The sequence below is a fragment of the Pan troglodytes genome, chromosome 22 (genome assembly GCF_028858775.2).
Source record: "Pan troglodytes isolate AG18354 chromosome 22, NHGRI_mPanTro3-v2.0_pri, whole genome shotgun sequence".
Lineage (NCBI taxonomy): Eukaryota > Metazoa > Chordata > Mammalia > Primates > Hominidae > Pan > Pan troglodytes.
In genome coordinates this window covers 41,821,934-41,849,836 of record NC_072420.2, presented here as the reverse complement: position 1 = coordinate 41,849,836, position 27,903 = coordinate 41,821,934, and the positions used below count along the sequence as shown (strand labels likewise).

The 27,903-nt window shown below is 47.1% G+C and overlaps 1 protein-coding gene across 2 annotated transcripts in view; it reads right to left on the bottom strand.

Annotated features, from left to right (window-relative positions):
- BACE2 (beta-secretase 2) overlaps positions 1-9,390 on the bottom strand; it is a 109,130-nt gene extending 99,740 nt beyond the window's left edge. For both annotated transcript variants that reach the window (XM_001171642.7, XM_024352386.3), the window contains exon 1: positions 8,866-9,390. In XM_001171642.7, coding sequence (XP_001171642.1) covers positions 8,866-9,177 — 312 coding nt within the window. In that variant the 5' untranslated portion in view covers positions 9,178-9,390. The remainder of the gene's footprint in view (positions 1-8,865) is intronic.
- Positions 9,391-27,903: the final 18,513 nt, after the last annotated feature.

Genomic DNA, 27,903 nt, shown 5'->3' with positions numbered 1-27,903 from the left:
CCGATTTTCAATGTCTTCATGGTGTCCCACCTGAGTGGCCTTTAGAGATGTGAGTTGTGAGGCACTGGGGAGGCAGGCACACGTCCTCCAGCCCAAGACTGCCTAATTTAACAGGGATTTCTGCATTCTGGAACAAGCCTCCATTTTCCCCAAGCAGGATTACTCCAGAGGGCAAAACACAGCCCAATAGTATCACATTTCCTTTCTGCTTTAGCAAAAATAACCACTGTCTTATTCAAGGGAAAAGGCCGCCAAACGAATTTGTTACTGGAACCATTTGTAACAACTTCTAGTTTGCACTGCCTTGGAGCAAGCACACTTTGTAGAGGAGGGATTTGCAGTTACTTGGGCAACAAGGTAACCACTGATCATTACAGGAAGCTTCAGAAACCGTGGGACCAGTGTAGAAGAATGGAGTATCTGTCCAAACTAAGAATAAAAAGAATGACACTTGTATTTTGTATGTCTTTTTCACTTTGCCTTTCTAGTAATTCATTTTTCTTGATATTTACACCTTGCGGCCCCGTGATAGACTGGAAATCTCAAAAACACACGTTCAGCACCAAGATTTTCAGCAGCACCACCTCAGAATGAGACCCCTAGAAAAAACTGCGTGTTTTCCGCTTGCCCAACACGAGGAGTTTTTGGAACACGACCTGCTGGAGGTGGAGATTTTCTAGATGGGCAAAGAGAAGGAAACACTTAACCTAGGAAGAGTATTTAGGAAGAAGAAAGAACACAGCCTTTCTGCACAGGAAACCGCCGAGCAGGGGAGCATCTGGCCTCTGCAGTGGCCTCCAAATACAGTCCAATGGCTGGGGCCAGCGTGGCTGCTTAAAGGGGACTCAAGGGATATAATAAAATGCAGATTCTCAGGTCCTGGTGCAGACAGGCTAACCCAATAAGTCTGGACTGCATATGGGAATCTGTATTTCTAGCCCCTTCTGCAAGGTATTCCTGCTCTTTCCAGGAACCATCAGCAGCTGGTTTGGGGAAAGAAGCAACGACTCCAAGTGTGACCTGTGAGCTGGCAGCAGCCACCCTCAGCTCTGCTCTCGGTCACTGAATCCGATTCTGCATTTTAACAGAACCCCAGGTGTTGCACCCACACAAAACTGAAGCAGATTGGTCTGGGGGCAAAAAATTATGGAGATTCTCTCAAATGAAATAGATGATATCATTGACTGTTAGAGCTTCTAGAAGGAATCTGAGGTCACTTGTTCAAATTCCCTGATTTACAGATGAGGAAACAGAGGCTCAGACAGGTCAAATGACTTCTCTCCAATACCCAACATTCAACAAGTAGCAGCTCTGGGACTAGTACCCAAAGCACCTAGCTCTCCAATCACTGCGCAAGCCACACAATTCTGTCTGCTTGTCAGTGGCTTTTCTGACTCAAAAAAAGCTTAGGAATTTCCCCAGGAGGCAGCACGATGTAGTGGGAAGGGCTCTGGATGTCTCTCCAAGGCTTCTGGAATTCATGCCCACCTCCACCAAGAAGCCACTTTCCTGCCAGCTACAGGTGCTCACCTGAAAAGCAAGCCAGACCATATTAACCCTGGCATTGCTGGTACCTGGAAAACTTTCTGATTCAATGCTTTCCACCTCCTCCTACCCCTCACCACCCCCATGGCATGAAATCCTGGGGGCTGCTTTAGAAATTGTTTTCTTTGGCTGCTGGTGGGGGTGCTGCTGGTGGGGGTTTGCACAGCTGGCACACTGCACCAGTCTGGTGGGGGTTTGCACAGCTGGCACACTGCACCAGTCTGGTGGGGGTTTGCACAGCTGGCACACTGCACCAGTCTGGTGGGGGTTTGCACAGCTGGCACACTGCACCAGTCTGGTGGGGGTTTGCACAGCTGGCACACTGCACCAGTCTCCTGCCTGCTGCCAACAAGGCCATTTCCCAAGCACTGGCTTTGGAGAAGCTGGGGCTCTGAAGTAGGAACACGAGGCTGCCCTTCGCAGGCCAGGTGTAAATTCTCCCCCTGCCACTTTCAGCCTAGCATGAAACAGATGGAGTGTGCATTCCCACTTCCCTTTATGGTTCCCTGGAATGATGGAGCTGCCCAGGGCATCGCCACGTTACTCTCTAGACAGTCTCTTTGTCTTCCTGCAGTGGCAGCGCCGAGGTTGTATATTTCTAGGTGCAGGTATATGATTGCCATATAATAAAAATCTGAAAACATCCCACCCGGGGCCTGGGCTGGACAGCAAGCATTAGCACAAAACAAACACACTCATTTCATTTCCTTTATGTGGTTAATGTCAGCACTCCCAGAGTATTCTCTCTTCTTTTGAGAATTCTAAGAGCAAAAAAGTGACCATTTTTTTTTGTATTGAGTAGCAATAGTCAAATATCAAAATAGTACATCTAGGCCAAGAGAGGATGAAGGGGAGCCAGGCCAGGAAAGTCACCCAGAAGAGGTGACACTCTCTTCCTCAGGTTCCACCAGAAACATGTTTATACCCAGGGAAATTACAGAAGGGGTGTCAGGCTGCCCACCTGCCTCACAGGTATGCCCTATTGTCCAGGTAGTATCTGCTACCTTAACATACAATGAACCCCAGTGTCTCACCAAGGCTGGGCAAACAGGGTGACCCAGAGGAGGGATCCATGACACACAGCAAGGGACTCAAGGACAGGCAGAGGCTCACAGTCAGTCATAGGAGCCTCAGGTCACCTGGAGAGGGACCTCACTCACCAACAAGGAGGACCACCACCCCGTTCCTGCTGTACCCAGTGTGGGGTTGGGGCAAGAGTCAGTGCCCACTAACCCCCCACCTCTTCTCCAGCACAGGTAGACCCTGAATTCAGGGGCCAATGCTTGACCTGCTCTAGTCTATGAATGAGATGTTACATAAATCCCAAGGCATGCTGTCAGATACCAGGGAGAAGGAGAGAAACACCACCTTTAAGTTCCTCCCTCTCCACCCCTGGGAGCAATGCAGCTACGTACCACCACCACAAAAGAATAGCCACTTGGCCACGCGGTGGCTCACGCCTGTAATCCCAGCACTTTGGGAGGCCGAGGTGGGCAGATCACTAGGTCAAGAGATCGAGACCATCCTGGCCAACATGGTGAAACCCCGTCTCTACTAAAAGCACAAAAATTAGCTGGTTGTGGTGGCACACACCTGTAGTCGCAGCTACTCAGGAGGCTGAGGCAGAAGAATCGCTTGAATCTGGGAGGCGGAGGTTGCAGTGAGCCAAGATCGGGCCACTGTATTCCAGCCTGGCAACAGAGCAAGATCGGGCCACTGTATTCCAGCCTGGCAACAGAGTGAGACTGTCTAAAAAAAAAAAAAAAAAGCCACTCATCACAACAGCTAGCCTTATCCTTTTGGGATCATTCCAGGAGGAAAAAGGAAAAATGGGCAGGCAAGGGGAGGTGAAGCCAGCCTACCTACAACAAGGAGATCACACAAGGAGATCAGGGATGAGTATGGCAGGAAGTATGGGGGGAAGCACCTGTTTCATATTAAATATATCGTGATTGATAAGGGGGTTGCCTTATAATGTCTTTAAAACATGAAATACTGAAGCTTTCTACATCCATCCCAACATAAGTGTTTATTACTCATAGGTATTTAAATATCATTGATCTAATCTTGCACACATTGGATTTCTCTCATATTATACATTAATTTCAGCAATTCTAGAATTAGTGCAACATGACGTGGGACATTTTAAATTCTTTTGTTTAAGACAGAGTCTCGTTCTGTTGCCCAGGCTGGAGTGCAGTGACACGATCTCAGCTCACTGCAACCTTTGCCTCCCAGGTTCAAGCAATTCTCCTGCCTCAGCCTCCTGAGTAGCTGGGACTACAGACATAAGCCACCATGCCTGGCTAATTTTCATATTTTTAGTAGAGATGGGGTTTCACCATGTTGACCAGGCTGGGTCAGGTCAAACTCCTGACCTCAGGTGACCCGCCCGCCTCAGCCTCCCAAAGTGCTGGGATTACAGGCATGAGCCACCGCGCCCCGCCTGACATTTTAAATTTTCAAGCAGTTACTCTCCAGCAGGAAAAACAATACAGAAGTACAGAAGGGAAGCAGAAACACTGCTGTCTTCCTTCTCCCACCATAAGCCCCAGGGCACTCTCTTGCTACAGGCTTCATATTAATACAGCACTAAAATCATCATTTGTGTATTGCCTGTGATAACAATTACACTTGAATCCCAAATTGAAATTATTAACAATTAAAAGGTGAGGTAGAATCAAAGAAAAAAAATGCATAGAATGAAAAACTTAGAATGAACTTGTTGTGGATTAAATCATGTTCCCCAAAAGATATGATGAAGACGTAACTCCGGTACCTGTGAACTTAACCTTATTCAGAAAGTGGGTCTATGCAGATGTGATGAAGTAAAGATGAGGTCAGGTTACAGGAGGGCAGGCCCTAATCTAATGACTGGTCTCCTTATAAGAAGAGAGGAATTTGGCCACAGAAACTTACATGGAGGGGAGAGATTGGAGTGATGCGGCCAAGGGTCAAGAAATGCCAGCAGCCATCAGACACTAAGAAGAGGGAAGGAAGGATCCTCCCCCAGAGCCTCCGGAGGGACAGTGTTTCTGCTGTCGCCTTGCTTTTTGAACTCTGGCCTGCAGAATTGTGAGAACAAGTTTCTATTGTTTTGAGACCAGGACATTAATGCAGAAATTAGATTCTCCACAGCTGAGGAAAGGGAAGATGAGGGAGGTTACACTTGCTCCTGGTCACAGGTGCGACACTACAGTGCTCAGGACCTGTAATCACACCAGGATGCTTCCTGTCAAACCACATCATCTCCAGAAGCATGAAGACAGTTCTTCTTAAAAAGTTACTGTAACTAAAACACTGCACCTAAGGAGGAACGGCAGTGACGTGCAAAGACTGAGCTGGACTGACCCAGATTGACAGCTCCACCCTGCTTTGCCTTCACTAGTGTGGCCCTGGACAAACTACTCTGCCTCTCCAAGCCTCGGTTACCCTGTCTGAAAATTAAGTCACATTGTTGTGCACATTTTCCAGAATGTTGCAAGGATACAATGAGGTGAGCCACGCACAGGGCTTCACGTGCCCTTTGAGTGTCCAACACTCCATCAGCAAGAAATCAAGGTCAGCTCTTGATCTTATAAACTATTTCTCAGACTCCTGTCCCTCCTTGTTGTTTCAAGCTGATTTCTTGGCTCACCTTTCCCAGTCCTCTGTAATACAGTCTTTGATGAATTCTTTCTCTGAAGCCCAGAAGCTGCCACTTCTCACTCGAAGGAGCTGGTGGCAAACTGGCTTTGACTTTCTTGTTCTTTCAACCTCAGTAATTGTTTTTTCTCATTGTCTTTAATAGTTTACCATTTCAAGTGGCTCCATCAGATTTCTTCTTGCTGGGATTGCCTTCTTGTTTTCAGCCTCACCTACAGGCAGCTTCATTTGGGGAGCCTGGATGGCTTCTTCTGAAGAACACAAACTCTTATTGCATATGCTCGATCCGTATTTTCAATACAAGTCTTCCAAATAATTGTGTACTAAGAGGCTGATAATCAAGTGAATGCACCATGATTAAAATAGGATTCGCCAAAATAATTAGGTGGCCCTTTACATTCAAGTGTTCAGGTATGAGAATAGTTTTGCTGTCTGCTTTACCTATCTTAGTGGAGATGACAGAAAATCTTTCAGAAAAAGAATCCCAAAGGCTTTTTCTGAAGCTATGACAAGGTATATGGCTGCACACCTTTTCCTGTCTTCAGCTGGAGCTATTGTGTTAACATGAAAGTCTCTCTTTTCATAATAGAAATTGCTGTAATTATAATTACTTTAGAAGACTGTTATTATTAATAAGACCAAATTGCACGGTTCAAGCAGATGCTGGTTGAAAGAACTGTTCAAAAGTTCTACAGTTCGAAAGAACCCACATAATGGGATCAGCCACAAACCTGGTAGTCATCTCCATGCCAACGTGGCCCTGCCTGCCAGCACACACGCCTTGCAGCTCTCACACGGGCTTCCGGGCACATGCCTGTGACTCCTCACAGAGTCACTGGGCTTTAAACAATGGACCTCTAGTTCCTGATTAAAGCCTTCGGGGAACAAGCACACTTCCAACAGTTGACTTTCCCATAAAAGAAGGGGAGCTGGAGGGCTCTGGTTCCTGTTGAACCTCTCCTCTCAAGGCCTCTCCCGTGCACACCTGGATCCAGCCCTTCATCCTATTGCTCATTCAGCAGTGCTGAAGGAAAGAGGAGATGGGGGAACAGCGCGGAGTTCCGGAGGGTCCAGTTGCAGTCATACAATAAGTTCCTAACACCTTGGGGTGTAAGTTCAGGGTTCTCTGGCTAGAAAGGGTAGTTTGAGGCCAAAACCAAAGAGATCAGGAGGCATGAAGGGAAGGAAGTCGTTATCTGCCTGGTGGTTCAGAACTTGGCTTCTGAGGTTCAGCTCCCTGACTTCCATTTTTGGCCCTCCCTCTTTCCTGCCCTGTTGCCCTGGAAAGTCATTCAGTCTCTCCGAGCTTCAGTTTTCCCACCCCCAAATGCATATAAGACCCCCGAGGGGTGGTGGGTGGTGGGTGGGGATTCCTGGGAAAGCACACCTAAAGCACAGAGCGCAGTGCTTGTCACGTACTGAGCTTTCAGACATTGTTTATGACTATTACTTAATTCTTGAAAAATTCTTGGTTATTTATTGCTTGAATTTACAATTCCATTTTTCTCTCCACCTAAGCAATTTTTATTTTAGGCTTCAGAGAATCAGCAGAGAATAAATGCATGACTCCTGGCCATTAATAGAGCAGGAAAGCTCACTCCAGGTTCAGAAGTCACCTCACTGCTGCCCCCTCTAGCCGGCTGCTGACACCCTGCTGGTGGTCAGAGACATTTCAGGGCAACACAGGCAGGTAGTGAATCCTAATGCAGTAGTCAGGAAAGCCTGACTTTACAGTAGGCATTCGGAAAGATTTTGTTATAAAGCAGCTTATCGCTAAATCAAGCCAGGAGGGAGGTACAGGATATTTCATTCCCCATCACATGTAAAAATTAAATCTGTCTCTGTAGAAGCAGCCCTCCCTGGAAACATGCTAATGGTTGAGAAGTAATCTTGAACCAACTACTGCCTTGGCTACGGTAAAGACAGGAGCCTAGGTACTCAATACATTTCTGTTAATTAAATTAATTAAACCTCATCATTTTAAAATAAAGGTCATTGAATTAATTAACAGGCAAGTTATTATTTATAAAAGCTTTTTTTTTTTGATTGCCAAAGTTAAGTATTTTTTAGTCCTTCTTCAGGCTTCTCCCTTTCCCCTTTGCTCTGGAGGGAGGGTTTCAGGGCTTCTTTTATCATAGCCCTCAGACCACCCACATTTACTTTTAGTAGAGAGAATTCCCTCGCATCAAAGCACACATGTCCAATGGGGATTCATTCAAGGCCTGTTCCAAAAGATTCTCTGTAGGTCACAGAAGAGGTTCTTCCTCAATATCTTGTCATATTTACAAGGTTCTCAGCACCAGGCGCATGTTCCCACGTGTTGGCTGCACCAAGACCACATCTTACAGCCAAGTTAAGCTCCCTCAGCTGATGGGGATTCCTATTCCCTCCCTCTAACCATCCACTCCTGGAGATGGCAAAGATCACTCACGTGGCTTCCCATGACTTAGATGAAAGGCAACTAGAATCAAAGTTTGAATATACGCTTTTGAAGGTTTTTTTTTCCCCCTAAACTAATTAAACAACTACAGAAGTTATTCGGCAGTTTCCTTTTTTAAAAGAATTAGCATGGCATGTCTTTCCTCTTAAAGTCTTGAATAATTTAATGAGAATTATACAAAAGTCATGAGTATGTTCTATTTATGGGGGAATCATAGCTGAATCAAAACCCAAATGACAATGTTAAAAATAAAAATAAACTATCTTCAAATAGTGCATTCAATTGAGCAAAGGACTTCAAATCCCACTTGGATTAGATAGTTGGAAAGTAGGAGGGGAAGCAGATCAATTGGGATTTTTTTTTTTTTTTCAGATTACTGTGCTTGGGAACATTTGTTTCTTGCTACAAAAAGTGTTAGTAAATGAACATCAGAGTAAGAGATAAGGAAAGCTGTTTGATTTTATTTTTGTGTTGTAATCGGGATACCACTTGGTCCCCGGACACCTCACTCAGCCCCTGTTTTTTTCCCGGTAGCTGGACTGCATTTCACACTCTCTGCACACCCGCGTGTAGATGCATCGCTCCGTGCAGAGGGGCAGGGCCGCCGGATGAGCGAGGACACAGCTGACAAACCAACTCCGAGAAAGGAAAGCGGGCGCAGGGGAGACGCTGCTCCTTCCTCAGAGCAGCAAGCGAGCCACTTCTTAACCGGGTTGCTTTTAGCTGAGCTCATGCATAAATCCTTTTTAAAGGGTACTGCGCCTTTGGAAGCCGGCCACAAGCCTCTTTAGCAATGAGACAGCATGGTGGGGGGGGCGGGGGGGAGGGAGAGTATGAACACGAGGTGATTTTCCCCATAATAGCCCGTCGCCCAAGGCCCACCGCTCCGTCTCCCGCTGGAAGTAGGTGTCGCCCGCAAGAAGGAAATCACGTTATTGGAGGCGGCAAGTTCCAGGTCTCCTCTCCCGCCCAGCCCCGCGGAGGGGGAGCTCACAAGTTCTGAAACACTCGCGCACACCCCTCAGTGCGCCCCGGGAGGGGGCTGCCGTCCTCCGCGACTCAAGAGCGAGCGCCCCCGCTCCCCGGCCCACCCGAGCCCCTCTGCGTTCCCCGCTCTTCTGTGCGGGGACAGCTGCTGCTTTGGGGGCGACGCTAAGCCGCGTGGAGGCGTCTCTGGACAGCCCCCTCCCTCCAACGAGCCCGAAAAGCCCGCGGCAGCAGCCGGGGGTCCCTACCTTCTGCGGGGGGGTCCCGATCAGCATCTCCAGGTAGTAGCCGCGGCCAGAGTCCCCCTGCAGGTTGTCTACCATGGCCAAGAAGTTGGCGGCGCCCGCGGGGGACGCCAGGGCAGGCTCCAGGGCGAGCGCCAAGCCGTCGGCGTGGCGCTCGGCAGGGGTCCCGGGTCCCGGGGTGGGCGCAACTACGCGGTTCGTGGCCGCGGCCACCCGGAGGGGCAGCGTGAAGGGCGCGGGGGCCAGCTCCGGGGCGGCGCGCAGGAGCCACTGGGCCAGCAGAGGCAGCAGCAGCGCCCGGGCCAGTGCGCCCATGCCCACGGCGGGGCCCGGGGGGCGCGCCCAGCCTAGCCGGTCCCGTCCCGTCCGGCAGCCGCGTCTCAGCGACTCGGCCGGCGCGCGGGGCTGCGGGCAGGGATGGGCGCGCACCGGGACCGGCGGCGGCGGGGAGGACGGGAGGAGGGCCCAGGGGAGGAGGCTCGCGGGAGGGGAGGAGGCTCGCGGGAGGGGAGGAGGCGGAGGCCGGGGAGGCGGGCGCGGAGGCGCAGAGCCGCCCCAGCCCGCGCCGCCAAGTTGGGCAAGTTCTTCTCCGCTGCCCCCTCTGGCGGCCGCGGCTGCCCCGCAGCGGCCCAGCCCCTCCCCCGCGGCCAAGGTCACAGCGGGGCTCGGGGGCCGCCGGGGTCCACCTGCGCCTGCCCTCCCCACCCTCGCCGGGCTCAGGCCGCGCCTCTTCCCCGGGAAACTCGAGTCCCGAATTTCCTCGGAAAGCGCCCCAGCGGCCACGGCCAACGGATGTGACGAGGCTCATCTGATACCGGGGGGAAAGTTTCGAGAACCCTTAAAGGGGCAGCGAGGGCCTGAACTAGGGCCCCGGCCCCGCGCGCGTAGGGGTCCGCGGGGGTCTATTCGCCCGGCAGTGGCGGGAGCTTCCGGGGGTGACTCGGGGGTCAGCGAGGAGAGCGGTGGATCGGGAAGGAGCCTGGAGCCTCGCGCGCCTTTCCGAGCCTGCGCCTCCCCTCGCCAAGCTCCTCCGCCTCATTTCAGTCGCCGGGTCTGGCTGCTTTCGAGGCGTTTCCCGTCCGCTGCCCCCGAACCCCCGCCCCCACTCCAGCCCGTTCCCCGGCCTCACCCCCCGGCGGCCCCTGGGTGGTTTTAAAGAGGTCTCAGTGGCGGCTGGGAGGGTGGAGGGTGGAAGGAGGCAGAGGAGGATGCGAGAGCTTTGGAGAATTTTCCCTAAAAATCGGGGGAGGTCGGGGGCGTGGCTGCTGCTGGCTCCTGGCCCCAGCCTCATTGCCCCCCCTTACTCCCTCTGTTGCCCGCCAGCTAGCTGCGAACCTGGGCTTCCCCCCAGCCACCTTCCCCCCACCCCCGCCCCCTTCGCCCCCTCCGCCGCGCCCCTGTCCCTAATGCAGGTCAGATGCTACTGGAACCCGATGTCTCCCCTGGCACCGAGCCCTCAGGCCACCTAGTAAGTTGCTGTCAGGATCCCAAATCAGGGCCACAAGTCCCCCCTGCTGTGATCCCTGCCCTTCTCCCCCACCTCCGCTTCTATCCCCAGCCAGCTCTCTGCGGACTGTCTAATTAATACTCGTTTAGCCATAGACGCCAAGACGCAGAAATGCGTTGAGTAATGCAAGCAACGAGGGTTATTTTATTTTAGATACTAAAGGCAGGGGGGACAATTATACAAGCTAAAGTCCATCGATTTCTACAGAAACAAGGAATAGAAAATTCTTTCTACTTCCTCCAGCTGAATTATGTTGGCTGTTTTAAAAAACAAACAAGCCCATCTTCAAACAGTGGGGAGTTAGAAGCCAAGCTTCCCCGAATCACTGCAATTTTCAGCTACTTCTACTCAAGATTTGATTTTTATTCCTGTGTTCCCAATTTTAGAATCACGTCTAGCTCTGCAAGGGACCCTTATGTCAGAGATCTTCAAATGTATTGATTTTCAGATGACTTTAACCATAAATCACACTTTCCCCAAACTATATCTCAACTTTAACAAATCCCCAACTCCATGAAGAAAGGCATAGCTGGATCCCGTGATATAACTTAAATTGATATTCTCCATAAATCTGCATAGTTATTCCAGAGCCCTTCTATTCATATATTCACGTTTCAGATTCAAGGTTGTAGAGGGAATGTGATTTTTTTTAAATGATTATTTTTACTCCTTGGTGTCCAGTCTTGAGGGATTCAAAAAGTCATTCAGACAGCCCTGGGAAGAATATAATCTTTCTGAAAAGCACATGAAATGTATTAGGGCCATTGATAAAGAGGCTATGTGACATATAAGTTTAATACTAGAGACATTTGCTCTGTCTAATAATTAAAAGCCACAAGGGAAATTTTTTAAAAATCAAGTTTAATTAAAGTTTGTACAAGAAACTCGTGACTCAGTCTAGGGTGAGTATTCCTAAGCTTTTCATTTTAAGAGGGATGGTTTGGGTTTGTGGGGAAAAGGATGCATAAAGATCCAGGGACGGAGGAGCACACAGGCTTCCATGGATGGCAGAGCTGTCTTGTCAGAAAATAATGCAAGCTGAAGGGACAGCATTGGGTGACTGTCTCCTTGGTTGTCTCTGTTTTCATGAATGGTCTTAGAGCCTATGATCCCTATTCAAGCCTATGGTGCTGGGTGGATTTGGGAGACAATAATTTTACTTTCCAGGTGTTGGAACTGAAATGATAAGTGGCAGCCCTCTCATGGAATAGCACTGATTTTTAAACCATGGTGACCGATGCAGGGCAGAGAAAGGAGAAGGTGAGACCCACCCTCCTGACCTCACCCCTAACATCAGAGGACATGGGATACTGCCCTGCTCTTCCTCACTCCACCAGAGCCTCCAACTCCTTCCCTTCTCCTTACAGCCTCTCAGCACCCTCGTTTTCAGCCATGGCCTTCCTGAGTCCATTCAGGAAAACAAAAGCCCTGCAATTAGATGGGCCTTCTCTCCTTGGAAAGAACAAACATCACCATTAAACATGACCCTGGACGGTGGAGAGTGAGGAAGGATCTCACGCTCCAGCCCAAATGACTAATAGAAGATTCCTGGTAGGAACGTGTGGCGCTCAGCCAGAAAGAGTCACCATCCCATGTTCCACTGATGTTTGTTGTCTCTCACTGCCAGCTCCCAGTTCTTTTTACACCTGCGATTGTAACCGAGCCTATGTTAGATGAATCATAAGGTGTTTGTTTTCCTTTATCGTGGTCCTTGGCTTCCTCCAGGCATGCCTGTTTGCACATAGTCCTTTTAATAGAAGGGAGTCCCTTGTCATTAACTTTATATCCTGGCCCCAAGCCTCCTCACATGATTAATGAACTTGTTTTTCTTTTAAAGAACAATGATCTTTAGGTTAGGCACATCTCTTTGATGGCATCCAGAAGTTTGATCGGGCTGGGCCGAGGGATGCAAACAGCTTTGATCATGGGGGATCTTACCTCCCACATACTTACCTTACCCATAGAGGCCCCAGCTGTGGTCCTGAATTGATTCAGAAATTTCAGTATTCTGAATTCTGTATTTCTGAGGCCTTTAAAAAAATGATCCTGGCCGGGCGCGGTGGCTCACGCCTGTAATCCCAGCACTTTGGGAGGCCGAGGCGGGCGGATCACGAGGTCAGGAGATCGAGACCACCCTGGCTAACACGGTGAAACCCCGTCTCTACTAAAAATACAAAAAAAAAAATTAGCCGGGCGTGGTAGCGGGCGCCTGTAGTCCCAGCTACTCGGGAGGCTGAGTTAGGAGAATGGCGTGAACCCGGGAGGCGGAGCTTGCAGTGAGCCGAGATCGCGCCACTGCACTCCAGCCTGGGCGACAGAGCGAGACTCCGTCTCAAAAAAAAAAAAAAAAAAAAAGATCCTTTGATATATCTTCTGAAAAGTTCTGGAAATAATGAGTATCCTTAGTATCATATTAGGGTTACTAAATATCACTTCCCTCCAGAGAGAACCAGGGCTTTTTGGAGAAGGCTGATTTTATAAACTGAATAAGATAACCCTAGAATATCTCATCACACCAGAAAGCAAGGATGTTATCAAAGACTTCTGAGGGCTTGTCATAAGCTGGGGCAAAACGGAGACAATTTAAACATCATTAAAGGCGGTAACTGCAATGCCTCAAAACACTTCAATTATGTTGAAATCTATTTGCTCATAATGTTCTTTTTAAAAGTACATTGATTATCTTTGAAGAATGCTAAGAAGCCCAACTCATTATTTTTAAAAGCTGGCAAAGAAAGGAAAGGGATCAAGCATTTATTATCTTAACTTTCCTGTACAAACTATACGTCAGTATAAGCAAATAGTAGATAAAGGCGAGTTTCTCTTTGTAAAAGTATTGCAGCTAATAAGTGAAGGGACGATAGAATTAGAATGTTGCCATTTTACTTCCCTTAATGAGTTAATGAATCTGGACACCAAATGTACATGGCTGATAATATTAGAGGGAGAGGGAAAGAGAAACACCCTGACATTCTAAGCCTTCGGATGGAAATCCACAATGCTACCCATCTATGACATGTTATCGCCAAACAAAACAAAACAAAAAAACCCTGAATCTGAACAAGCCTGTACATCACAGGTTAGCAATCTGCCTTCTTGGGGCCAAATCTGGCCAACTGCCTGTTTTTATAAATAAAGTTTTATTGAAACACAGCCATACCCATTCGTTTAAGTCATAGCAACAAAGACAGAAGGGCCCACAAAGACCAAAATGCTTGCTATCTAACCCTTTTCAGTGAAAGTCTGCCAACCCCTGCTATAGATCAAAAGAATCCCAGTACCCCATCAGTCTCTTGCAATAGATGGACCTTATTCAGTCCTGATTTGAACAAAATGACAAAGTTGTTTATGAGACAATTAGAGAAATTTGAACACTGGTTGGATGATATTATGGAATTATTGTTAATACTTTAGGTGTGATAGTGGTATCGTGTGTGTGAGAGCTCTTATCTAGTGGAGACACATGCTGCCATATTTATGGATGAAATGAGACTTGTTCCAAAATAATGTGGGTTGGCAAGGATTTCAGGCAATATTCTCAGTTATTTAATACAAATAATGACCCTATTAGCAGGCATTATTATCATTCTCATTTTACAGATGAGAAACTGAGGCACAGAATTGATAGTTGATTGGTGAGAGGTGGGAATGGTATTCAGAACCCTGGGTCTGATTTCAGAGCCTGTACTCTTCATCATGGAGCCAGGGCCACCCCTTTGATGTGAACTTTCTGGAGCTCATGGACTGCCCCAGCTGGAGAGGCCTCCAGAATGCCACCCGCATCCTGGCAGGACACAGAAAGTGCAATAGGCCAGTAGAACCCTACAGGCTGCATCCATAACCAGGCACTTAACAGACATATGCTGAACCCTCCCTGTGCCAAGCTCCACGCTAGAGGCGGGCTCACATGGGCGAATAACACCCAGAAAGCCCCTTCCATCAGAAATTACAATTTGGCAGGAGACAGACTGACTGTAAATATGTTTCCTTTTTGGGAACACCACTCTAGCTTCTAGGTGGAGGAGAGTTGGGGGTGGTGAGGCTGGAGACAGGGAGACCGATTGGGAAGCTGCTGCGAGGATCCGTGAGGACAGTGGCGATGGGCGTGGGAGGGGGAATTTAGCATTTAGTGCTTAGGAGATGAAGCCCTCGCAGCACAGGGAAGAAGCATCATAGGACTCTCATGTGATGGGAGAACTCAACACACAGCCATCTGCATCATAATCTCTCCTGTTTGCCTGGTGCTGGTGCTGTTCAATTTTCAGAGCAATATCACAAATCCTGCCTCATTTTGCTCCTCAAGCAGTGGGAGGCAGGGATGGTAGGGATGATAATTTTCCTTATAAAAAGAAATTGAAGGATAGGAACGCTGAGCTCCCACCATGTCCTGGGACTCTTATCCTCCAACACTCCCAGGTAGGCACATGCACCTGCATCACAGAGGACGACGCGGAGGGAGAGAGTTGATGACTCGTCTGACATCACAGTGAGGAAATGACGATCCCGGATTTGAACCCAGTCAGCTTCAGAAGCCTAAATATTCTTTTACCTAACCCATGTTGCCTTCTTCAAATGACTAATTAGGTACCTTTGGGACCAGAGGGAAGTAGGGATTCACCTCAGACTTCCTTTAAAGAACAATTTTTCCTCATGTATTTAAAATAGATTCCCATTTACAGAAAGCCGTGCATGCTTTCAGGAGCATATCAGTTGGATAAATAAGGCCCATTACTATGATATTACATCAGCAAGGTCCCAGCTAGGCGAGGTTCTACCTAGAGAGGTGGGTGGCTAAAATCATAGAGGTTTCCAAATGTCTGTTTACCATCAGCCCTCCTGTATTAATGAGCGTGGAGATACTCCATGGAAGGCTCAGAGGCTCTGAGCCTCAAGACCTGGGGTCAACTTCTGATTCTGCTTAGACCGTTGGCATGTTCCAGGCAATTTTCTGCCCCCTGAGCTCTGGTTTCCTTATTTCCATGTCTACCGGCCACCTCCGAGGGCATATTCTCATAGACTCAACATGAATGGCCCCTCCTGAAGTTGTGTGTCAGTAAGGCTCAGTTGACTCACTGTAGTGGGCTTCCTGAGGATGAAATCATATTCTACAGTCTCTCAGTTCTGTTTGTTCCTAGTTTAACCACTCCAAAGCCAGGATGCAGACGCCACTGTAGTGTCTTATGTTCTCCATGCCACAGCCGTGGCATGGTGAGGGTAGGCATATTGTTGTAATTCCTGGTGTCATGATGGGAAACCACTCTCCTGACATTTTAGTTACCAAATGACTAAGGATCATTGGAGAAGGTGTCTAACACCTTCCTGTTGACAGCTTCTGACAGTGTCAAGAGAGCCCCAGCATAAACATTTTCAGGAAGCTGTCAGGGGCTGGGGGTGTTCTGGAGACCATAGAAAACTGCTTGTAGTGAGGAGGACAGTGTCCCCCAAGGATGTCTTTGCCCTAATCCCCAGAACCAAGAAATCAGTTGCCTTACATGGCAAAAAGAACTGTGAAGATGTGATTCAAGGAAGATCTTTGAGATGGGGAGGTTATTTTGGTTAATCCAGATGCTAGCCCAAGCTAATCAAGTGCATCCTTAAAATCAGAGAACCTTTCCAGCTGTGCTCAGAGGGTGCCATGACTGTGGAAGAATGGTGGGTCAGAGAGGTGCAACGTTGCTGGCTTTGTAGCAGCGGTAGAGGCCATGAGCCAGGGAACACAGGCTGCTGGAGAAACTGGCAACAGGAAGGAAGTGGACTCCAGAAAGCAAAGCAATCCTGTGACCCCTTGACAGCCCAGTGAGGCCTGTGGCAGACCTCTGACCCGGAGAAGTAGAAGACAAGGTTTGCTTTGTTTTAAGCCACAAAAGTTGTGATAATTTGTGACTGCAGTGTATAGGAAACTCATATGCTACTCTTACGAAATTCTCTACCACCTGACATCTTAATGGCAAAGAAGATGACAGCGCATGGAAAAACACGGATATTGATGACTCCAAGTCCAAATGTGATTCAGAAGAGTTAGCCTGAGTGTGGAAAATGTGAGGAATGATTTAGCAATTGATTTCACCTATATATAATGTTTATATAAGAATGTCTAAATAGGGCCCAGCCTTCTTCATACATACAAAACAGAAATCCTAAATAATAATAATAAAGTATCATGGTTTAATGGTAGCATGCTTTTAGTAGTACATGAAAGGATGGTTCTTTTGGTTGAGGCATGTATCTTAGTATCATTAGAGCTGGTGAAACTGGGCAACACTTGGAACATAGCAGTCACTCAGCAGACACTGGTTTTCCTTTCCTGAGAGTGTCATCTAGGGTTTTAAGCCTGTGACCCCCTTGGCTATGTGTATCTGTGACTTTTGGGGTGCCTATGTTGACTGCCTGACCTCCTTATTTCTTGGGCTTGGTCTGAATACCCTCTGTTTCCCACTCTGTAACTGCACTGTTCCACCTTTCCCAGCGCACCAAGAACACTGTCCATTTCTTTTCTTTCTTTCTTTTTTTTTTTTGAGAGGGAGTCTCGCTGTGTCTCCCAGGCTGGAGTGCAGTGGCGCGATCTGAGCTCACTGCAACCTCCACTCCCAGATTCACGCCATTCTCCTGCCTCAGCCTCCTGAGTAGCTGGGACTACAGGTGCCTGCCACCATGCCCGGCTAATTTGTTGTATTTTTGGTAGAGACGGGGTTTCACCGTGTTAGCCAGGATGGTCTCGATCTCCTGACCTCATGGTCTGCCCGCCTTGGCCTCCCAAAGTGCTAGGATTACAGGCATGAGCCACCGCACCCAGCCCCTTTTCTTTCTTTTATATTACGTTTATTGAGACATGGTTTACATAAAGCAAATTTCACCTTTTTAGGTATGTAGTTCTCTGAGTGTTTAATTATATATATATATAAATAAATATGTAATATATATTTCTATATATATTAAAGTATCCCCTCTGTACTTTTGGGGGGTACCAGTGGTTTTGGGTAACGTGGATGAATTGTGCAGTGGTGAAGCCTAGGTGAGGGAATGGAATTGTCTTTAGAACATGCAGCATCCTTCTGGAATTCGCGGGGGCTTTCAGATCATCGTGACTAATTGGTATTAATGCCAGTGCAAGCAGGAATGAGGAATCCTGGAGTGGCAAAATCTGAAGTGGGTTGCTGGCCACAGCAGGCTTACTCCTTTGGCAACACAAGTGTTTCAAGAATGTATTGTATTTATTTGGTCATTTTCTGAAAGTCTTCATCTCTCCCCTTCCCTGGTAAAAATCTGGAGGAAGACCAATGGAAGCTAGAGCCTGCAAAAGTGGCTGTTTTCACAGGGACCATTTGGAGATTGTCCTTTGGGCAGATTTATGAGTTGATCAGAGGAAAAAAGTAAAACAGTGAAGGAGGGAGGGAAGGGGGAAAATAAGGAAGAAAGGGCAAGAGAAAATGCAAGTCAGACTTCAGGGCGCAGCTGGGCATCTGCATGTTCACACCCTCCCCGGGAGATTCTTGTGCTCAGCAGAGTTTCGGAACCCCTGGCTGGTCCTGTTTAAATTAGATCAGTTTAATGAGATCAAGTGCTTCGGGGCATCTGGCCTGGCAGGGCCCTTAGCCGACAGCAGGAACCCCAAGAGAAGAGGGCGGTGCTGCAGTTCACCTTACGATGCTGATGCCGTGATGTAAAAGGTGGGAGAAGAGGCCCCCGGCAGCCGTGAAATGCTCTCAGGCTCGGCTTTGCATGTGCTTCTCTGGACTTTCCAGCGCCCTCTCAGAGAAAGCCCTAAGATCTCACCAGTGCAGAGGCCAGAAGTGGGGTTGGGGGTCAGGAAAGGTAAACCTGGGGCAGTTGTGGGAGAATTAATTAGAGAACCTCAATAATTCCACCACAGTGTCCCCCACAGAAGGTGACTATCCAGCCTTGGCCTGCAGATTGACCTTCCACAGCCACTTAGCTGGCTCAAGTGCCAGCTGCCACCCAGCACATTGGAGCTCAGCCTTTATCCTGCCTGCCTCCATCCTACCCGCATTGGAGCTCAGCCTTTATCCCACCTGCCTCCATCCTACCTCTGCACCACACCCAAAGGGGAGTGTGCCCGCTACCCTTGCCCACAATTCCATTCCCTTCACTGTCTCCCAAAGACTCCTATTAAACTACTGACAGAGAGAGCCCACACTAGCTGCCCAAATTCATCCACCTTAGCTGGCACATATCAATATGTGTAGATGGTAAAAAGACCCCAGCACATGGGATCCACAGCTGAGGGAGGGCCACTGAGCTGAGAGGGCCCTGGAGAACCTAACAAATCATTCTACATTTCCCCCTCTCAGGTAGATTTTAGAAGCTATTCTATCAAGGAAATAAGAGCTTGTACTTAAAAAAAATAAAAGAGCAATAGGAGCTAAAAAAATAATCACTGGAGATAAAAGTATAATTTTTGAGAGTAAAAGAAAAGCTGAGTGGACGCAGTAAATGGCAGAAGGGACTCAGCTAAAATCTGATGTCGTGAAGTATCGGTTTAGTGTAATTTAAGGCATTATCACCGCCTCTGAACAAAAAAGCAAAGAGATGGAAATGAAGAAAGGAACAAAAAGAGATCCAGGAGACTTTTCCTTCCATGTCACAGGAGTCCAAGAAAAGAGAACAGAAATGGTGGAGGTAAAACAAAGATCAAAGGAACAAGAAGTTTTCCTTGAGCTGAAGACATCAGATCAACAATGTTTGTCAAATGCTTGGGGAGTTATTTTAAAAGACACTTAAGAATTCAAAAGATAAAGAGAAATTGTTTAAATGTGTGTCCGGCTGGCATGAGACTCTCTGGAAGACTAGATGGTAGCAAACACTAGAGCAACAGATCCCAGGGAAAGTGACACACTCCAGAATTCTATATCCAGCCCAACTATCTGTCTTGTGGGAGGAAGCAGAAAAAGTATGGTTTACCTTCCATATGCCATCACTGTATTTTTACTCACAAAATACATCAACCCAATGGACAAAATGAATCAGAAGGAGGAATTCAAGAAAAAGAAGGTGAAGCATCTGAGAAACAGTCGTATAAGTGAAACGAATGAATCTGAACAATTGTGGATAACATGACCAGAAAAAAAGTACAGTCAGGCATTGCTTAATAATGGAATACACTCTAAGAAATATGTCGTCAGGAGATTTCATCATTGTGTGAACAACATGCAATATACTCACACATGCCTAGATGTCATAGCCTGCTACACACCTAGGCCATATGGTATGGACTGCTGCTGCTACACTACAAATCTGTAAAACATGTGATTGTACTGAATACTGTAGACAATTGCAAAATAATGGTAAATACTTGTGTATCTAAACGTATCTAAACATAGAAAAGATAGAGTAAAAATACAGTATAGAAGGTAAAAAATGGGACACCCGTGTAGGGCACTTACTATGGATGGAGCTTGCAGGACTAGATGTTGCTCTGGGAGAGTGACTAAGTGGTGTGTGAATGTGAAGGCCAGGGACTTTACCGTCCGCTACTGTAGACATTATAAGCACTACACACTCAGGTTACACTAAATTTATTTAAAAATTTTTCTTCCTCCAAAAAAAATTTTTTTCTTCCTTCAATAATAAATTAATTTTAGCTGACTATAACTTGTACTTTATACACTTTATTATTTTTAACTTTTTGACTTTTATAATCATAACTTAAAATACAAACACATTATACAGCTGTACAGAAATATTTTCTTTACATCCTAATTCTATAAACTTTTCTCCATTTAAAAAATTTTTTATTTTGTTTATTTACTTTGTAAACTGTTTCATTAAAAACCAAGACACATACACACATTAGCCTAGGCCTACATGGGGTCAGGATTCTCAGTGTCACAGTCTTCTGCTTACACATCTTGTCCCACTGGAAGGTCTTCAGGGGCGATAATGTCTCCTGTGATAACAACGCCTGCTTCTGGATACCTCCTGGAGGACCTGCATGAGGCTGTTTACAGTTAACTTATTTTTATAATTGGAAGGAGTACACTCTAAAATAATGATTAGAAGTATAGCAAGTTGATAAACCAGTAAAATAGTTGTTTATTATTATTACCAAGTATTACATGCTGTATATAATTGTACGTGCTATACTTTAATTTTATTTTTAATTTTTTTCTTTTTTAAGATGGAGTTTCACTTTGTCACCCAGTCTGGAGTGCAGTGACATGATCTCGGCTCACTGCAAACTCCGCCTCCCGGGTTCAAGCGATTCTCCTGCCTCAGCCTCCTAAGTAGCTGGAATTACAGGTGCCCACATCCGCGCTCAGCCAATTTTTTTTTTTTTTTTTTTTTTTTTCCAGTAGAGACAGGGTTTCACCATGTTGTCCAGGCTGGTCTCAAACTCCAGAGCTTAGGCAATCCACCCGCCTTGACTTCCCAAAGTGCTGGGATTACAGGCGTGAGCCACCACATCCAGCCGTCAACTAACTCTTTGAGTTGGAGGATTAGGGTAAGAATGAGAGGGAAAAGGGAAAGAAAAAAGAAAAAGAGTCTGGCCGGGGTGTGGGTGGGGCTGGCGTGTGATGAGAGCAGAGGTTGGGGGTGGAGAGTGGGAGAGAGCTTAACAGGGAGGGGGAAGGGAGGTCACCCCAAGGATTGCACTGTTACTCAGGATCCATCAGCTGTGTGCTCCCCAGCACACCATATCCGCTCTTCACACCTTGGCTTCCTCCTCTGTTAAATGGGAGATGGGGCCCAGTTCATCAAATATTTGTGAAATTAGGTAGGAATACACGTCAATCACCTCACATAAAGCTGGTACGTTTTAAGCCCTAGTCACTGGGTATTATTTGAATTAATACTAATTACTATTCCTGATGGTGATGGGATAATATAGGTTCAGACATATTTTTAAACTCTTTTTACATAAACTTAAACCGGAAGCTGGGGTGGTGTCCCTCTGTGCTAAGCCACACAAATGGAACCTGGCTTCCCAGCGTTGGGTTGGGTTGGGTTTGGAGGGTGGAATTTGTTTGCTTTTTCTTCTGGAAGGTTGGGGCTCCTCCTCTTCCCTCCCTTTCAGGTGGGTGGAGGCTGATTCCAGGGTAGGGAAGAAAGCACTTAACAAAGAAAGTCACACCTTTATTATTCTCCCTGGAGCAGAGAGGAGGATGTAGGCCTGTGTACACAATGCAATTGCAGCCATTTGTTTTTAAACTGCAGACGTGGGATTGGAACCACACGCCGACACCGTTCCTATTAGTTCCCTTGAGCCATCCATATCCCGCAAAGAGCCTCAGTCCCTTGCATGATGATGAGAAAAGGTCAAAAGTTCTCCTACAGATCTGGGAGCCAGTTGCTCTCCTCTGGGTAACATTCTCTTTGGAGTCACTTGGGCACACCAGGGTTTTATCAGGATGGGGATCTGGGAGCTGGGACGCCCGCCATTCAGCCTTTGGAGGTTTCTGACAAGGCAAAGAACCTTGGTAGAAACTTATCTCCTTGGGAAATCTGTTTAAAGCTAGGTGATCACTATCATCCTCATTACTGTTTACCAGCCGCAAATCACTCAATCTCAAAAAATTCTTAAGGAACTGTGGATTGTGGGTGCTATCCCCAACCTACAAGTGAGACCATCAACACCCAGGGAAGTGAAGGAACTTGCCCCTCCTGGGTGGAAACACTGGATTCCAGCCCTGGAGAATCAGATCCGTGGTATAACGTCAGGAAGAATTTGAGGGCAGCACGTTTCTTTTAGGCTTTATTGCTGTTTTTAGGTTATTTTCATTTAAGAGAAGAACTTTTATTTGCATTTGAAAAAAAATACTTTCATGTATCTATACTTTATAGAGATGAACATATATAGAGAACAGTAACAACGTCCCATGAAATGAGAACAGCCCTGCCTTATCTCTTCTTGAAGGCTGGTGGCTTTCTGTTTATGAATGTGGTGATTTGCTCATGAATTTGTCTTTCCTTCTGCTTGGGAATGTGATGGTCATAGTGTTTTTATTTTCCAAACTCTCTGTGAGGGACCTTCAGCTGGGGTATTTTGTACGCAAAGTTCAAAGGTAAACACGTCATATCCTCAAGTCTCAGCTGCCACCTCATTGGACATTGAACTTGATGGAAACCAAGCTGGGAATAAGCTTCCATAACCCAAGGAAGGACTTTGGGCTGGGCACGGTGACTCAGGCCTATAATCCCAGCACTTTGAGAGGCTGAGGCGGAGGATCACGAGGTCAAGATATCAAGAACATCCTGGGCAACATGGTGAAATTCTGTCTCTACTAAAAATACAAAAATTAGCTGTGCATGGTGGCATGAGCCTACAGTCCCAGCTACTTGGGAGGCTGAGGCAGGAGAATCACTTGAACCCAGGAGGCAGAGGTTATAGTGAGTCAAGATCATACCACTGCACTCCAGCCTGGGTGACAGAGCAAGACTATCTCAAAAAAAAAAAAAAAAAAAAAAAAAAAAAAAAAAAACAAGTCTTTGGCTGCAAACTCCAGAATGGAGTATTTTATATTAGTTCTTGAATAAAACTTGGAATCATCTTCAAACCCCTGTCCCCATCTGACCTGAACCCTTGGCAATATTTGATGCAGTGCTGACCACTCTAACTCCATTCTCTTGATTTCTGCAATGTCTTTCTCTTGGTTTTTCTCTTTCCTCTGAGTCCCTCCTTCGCAGGTTCTTTTGTGGGTTCCTCCTCTTCTCCTCCACTTCTTAGTGCTGGAGATGCCAGGGTGCAGTCCCTGGTTCTCTCCTGCGCCCCGTCCATTGTTGATCTCTGGGGATCTCACCCACATTTCAATCATGACTCAAAATATCTCATCTGTTTTAGTTCCAGCTCAGACCTCTCCTGAATGCCCACTACTCTTATACTCTCTGTCTCTTTGATAGTCCACTGGGCTTTCCTCACATCCATCTCAGATTCTACAGCATCCACATGGAATTTCTGCTCTGTCATCCCCTCTCTTCCCTACCTGCCATCCTCCTCACCTCAGCCACAGGTCCCATCTGTCCCTCTTGCAGTTCAGACCACAGTTTGGAGACACCCTTGACTCTTCTTTTTCTCACACCACACATCCAGCCATCAGGAGTCATGCTGGATCTACCTTCGACCTTTACCAGAAACCGACCAACCGCTTCTCACCTCTCCACAGCCACCTGGCCCCAGCTCCCATCCTCTCTCACCTGCCACAGCCTCCAGCAGGTCTCTGGCCTCCACCCTTGTCCCCATGGTCTGTTCTCTGCCCAGCGGCCCCAGTGATTTTGTTAAAATATGGCACAGAGTGTCCCTCCTCTGTTTAAAAGCCTGCAATGGTTCCCATGGGACTGCATCTTACAGTAGTCCTTGAGGCCCTCTGTGGTCCATAAGCCCCCTTGCTCTCCCACTGCAATCTGTTCTGCTCCAGCCCCCCAGGCCTCCAGCCTCATTGCGACTCTGGGGAATGATCAGGTGGGCTGTACCCTTAAGGCCTCCTTGCAGCCCCTTACTTCTACCTGGAAGGCTACCTGCTAGATGGCTCCAGGACGAACACTCCTACAATTCCTCAAGTCCTTGTCCAGAGGGCACTTCCCATTTCCAGTCACAGCCAGGCCCCTTCCTCCCTGCCTTGGCCCAGGCACTCCCTGACTCCCTATGGTTTTGATTTTCCTCTTTCCTGTTTTTCTTCCTTCTTTCTACCTGCCTGTTTGCCTGCCTTCCTTTCTTTTTTTCTTTCCTTTCTTTCCCTTCCTTCTTCTCTTCCTTTCCCCCTCCCTCTTTTCTTTCTTTCCTTTCCTTTTCTCTTCCTTCCTTTCTTTCTCTTTCTTTTCTTTTCTCTGTCTCTTTCTTTCTTTCTCTTTCCTTTCTTCCCTCCCTCTGTCTTTCCTTCCTTCTCTCCATTTGTCCCTCCCTCCCTTCCTCCCTCCCTGTCTTCCTCTTTCCCTTCTTCTGTCCTTCCACAGCTCTAATCATTTTATAACAGACCACACAAATGGATGGCTCATTGTGTTTGCTGTGGACGTTCACCATCTCACTGTGCCGTGTCTACCTGCATACCTCCCTCCCCAGCACATAAGCTCCATGAGGGTAGCAATCAATCTTTGCCTATTCTGTTTACTGATGTATCCTGAATACCCAAAACAGAAGGTGGCATGTCACAAGTGCTCAACACATATTTGTTGAATGAATGAAGGCATGAATTAAAGAAGGAATCACAGGGATTCCAAAGGAACTGCCAGGGCCCTCTTCTTTACTGGATTCCTAGCTTGTCCTACAGTCTGGGTGGCCCTTGCACATTCTCCTGGCTGCCTCAGTTCCTGCCACTCTGGGCTGAGCTTAATGTGCTACTGGAGTCAACCCACACCCTGCTGGCCACTCTGAGTCCAACAGGGTCCATCTCAGGGGTGGGAGACACCATTGCTCCCTAGTTGTGCCAAGCCATCCATGAAGCCACTAAAACGGCAGGGCTCTGAGCCCAGCACATGGACTGACTCTTCATTTTCTACTTGGCAGGAGGCACTTCAAGTACAGACAAAGAGAAAAGTCTACCAAGGAAAGGGAGAAGAGCAAGCTGAGGACGCCAAAGAATCTTGTTTGGGATCTGCAGATAGCAACAAGAATCTTTAATAAATAAGACTTCCATTAAAAATAACTTCATGGGTTTTAAAAAGTCATTTTCAAATGAACAGGCCCTAAAACTTCTGATCTGGGACAGAAGACTGAAAATACAATTTTTTCATTGTCTTTTGTCACTAAATACATAGGTTTTTGTGTAACTCTTCTTTTATTTGTTCATGTGAACCCAGCTGATTCACAGGGTATTTTTTTTTTAAGGCATAATTCTTTTAAGTCCACTTATTTCTTCCTATGCCTACCGATAAGGTTTGGCTGTGTCCCCACCCAAAATTTCATCTTGAATTATAGTTCCCATAATCCCCATGTGTCCTGGGAAGGACCAGGTAGAGAAAACTGAATCATGGGGGCAGTTTCCCCCATCCTGTTCTCACTCTCATGAGTCAGTTCTCATGAGATCTGATGGTTTTATCAGGGACTTCCCCCTTCTCTGAGCACCCATTCTTCTCCTTGCTGCCGCCATGTGAAGAAGGAAGTGTTAGCTTCCCCTTCTAAGTTTCCTGAGGCCTCCCTAGTCCTGCATAACTGTGAGTCAATTAAACTTCCTTCCTTTATAAATTACCCAGTCTCAGGTATGTCTTTATAGCAGCATGAGAACAGACTAATACACCTACTTTCCATATTTAATATTTTGTGCTACCATATCTATAAAAAATGGGGCTGTTAATATATACAATTCTGAAAGTGCTGTTAGTATGAACAGATCTCAATGTAGACATTCAGGTTAAATGATCTTCTGTTGTCCCTCCAGCCAGAGAGAACACAGGAAGATGCTGGGCTTAGGTCTTGACTTCCATATGCTTGCAAATTCTGCTGGGAAGGAAAACAGAAGAAGAAAATGGAAATGGCATGTATATGGGGCCATCCGTGGTTTGGTGATCTTGGCTATCTTTTCTGCACATGACCTCACTGGCCTTCAATCTCAATCTCTCTCTCTCTCTCCCTCTCTTTCTCTCACTCTTTCCCTCTCTCCCTTTCTCTCTCCTTTCTTCCTTTTTATGTCCTTTGCATGTTCTCAGGCCCACTTTCATGTCTGTCTTCTATCAATGAGGGTGACTGACTCTGGAACCCCAGGACCAAGCATCTCAGGTAAAGCAGAGAACTTACCCGGAGACAGCAACATTTATTGTTGCTGGCTAACATTTATTGAGCACTTACTGTATACAAATGCCAATGCTTTACCTTTACTAAGTCATTTAACCCTCCCATCAACCTGATTTTAACAGATGAGGACTCTGGGGTACCTAAGGGTTACATCACTAGCCAGAGACTAACTGGCAGTGGCGGGGGAAGGTAACTGATATGAGATGATTTTGTATTTGAGAATATTTTGCAAAATGTAAAATCCTATACAAACTTAAATAAGCATCAGAGCTCTGTTATTCATGCATCTCTAGGGAATAGGAAGCTTAGATGATTTCAATACTTGAATAAAGTATTTTACTGCATTAATAGCTTACAATATTAAAATAACGATGTTGCAGGGTACGATGGATGAACAGTATCATCAGGGGCTTCAGTAGCTACTCTTCAGAGCTCTTTCTGGGTAGCAGATGTGACAGCTGCAGCAGTTAGGTTCTCCTAACCCACAACAACCCAAAGGTACTTTCACCGTGACCACCCCACAAATGAGGAAACAGAGGCTCTAAGGCTTAGTTACTCAGGTAGTGGCATCCTCCATTCTTCCAAGCCTTGACCTGTGCTCCACAACTGCATTGTTGAAAGTGATCTTGGGCTTTTTTCCCCAACAGCTGCTCATATCGGGTTCCATTTCTCCGCCTGCTGGAGAAGCCTCACCAGGTCCTGGTGCACACAGGAAGGTTTCCCTGACCACCCCAAGCTCAGAGACCCCATTCTCCCCCATCACACACACACACATGGAGACACTCAACCTCCACACACACAAGCACACATCACACTTACACACTGTCTCGCCACACCACACTACACACCTCACATCACACACCCAGACACATACATCGCACACCACACACACATCATTTACACTCCCTCACCACACAACACTACACACCAGACATCACATACTCAGACACACACGTCGCATACTGCACACACATCATATACACTCCCTTACCACACCACACTACACACCACACATCACACACTCAGACACACACATCGCACACCACACACACATCATATATACTCCCTCACCACACCACATATCACACACCCAGACACACACATTGCACACCACACACACATCATATATACTCCCTCACCACACAACACTACATACCACACATCACACATGCAAACAGCACACAGGACACACATGCTATACACCACACACATAGCACACACACATCACACACACCACACATATGGCACACACATTGCGCACCACACACGGCACACACATTGCGCATGCAATGCTACACACACATAATACATACTACATACCACACAAACACATCACATACTACCACATACAGACACATACACAGCACACCCATACACATCAGTATCTCTTGATGGCTCGTTAGCCATAAACCGCATTGCATCTGCTCTCACACCAGCCCCCCTGTGCTCACGCAGGCTTTCACTTGGTCCTGCCCCAAGCACCTTCAGGACAGGTGCTATGTCACGCTGCTGCCCCTGAGGCGTATGGCTGGTCCCCGGCTGTCCTAGACTGCTCGTCAAGTCCCCCTGCCTCGACCTGTGCTCTGGAGGGCTGGTGACCCTCCAGTACCATTGGATGGGGCTTCCATGTGGAATGGCCAGAGGTGCTGGACATTTTCTGAGACACAGACTATGGCTGGCTGCTTTTGGTTGGTGGTCCCGTGAAGCCAGCCACAAGCAGAACCCCTGGACACTGACTCAGTTTCCCCAAGACTACTTGACTGAGGGAGGGCTCATCAACCCTGGCAGGTTTTTCTCAAACAACTCGCTGTCCTCCCGGTCCTCACCTCACCTGCATCCTGTGCCCTCCATCCCC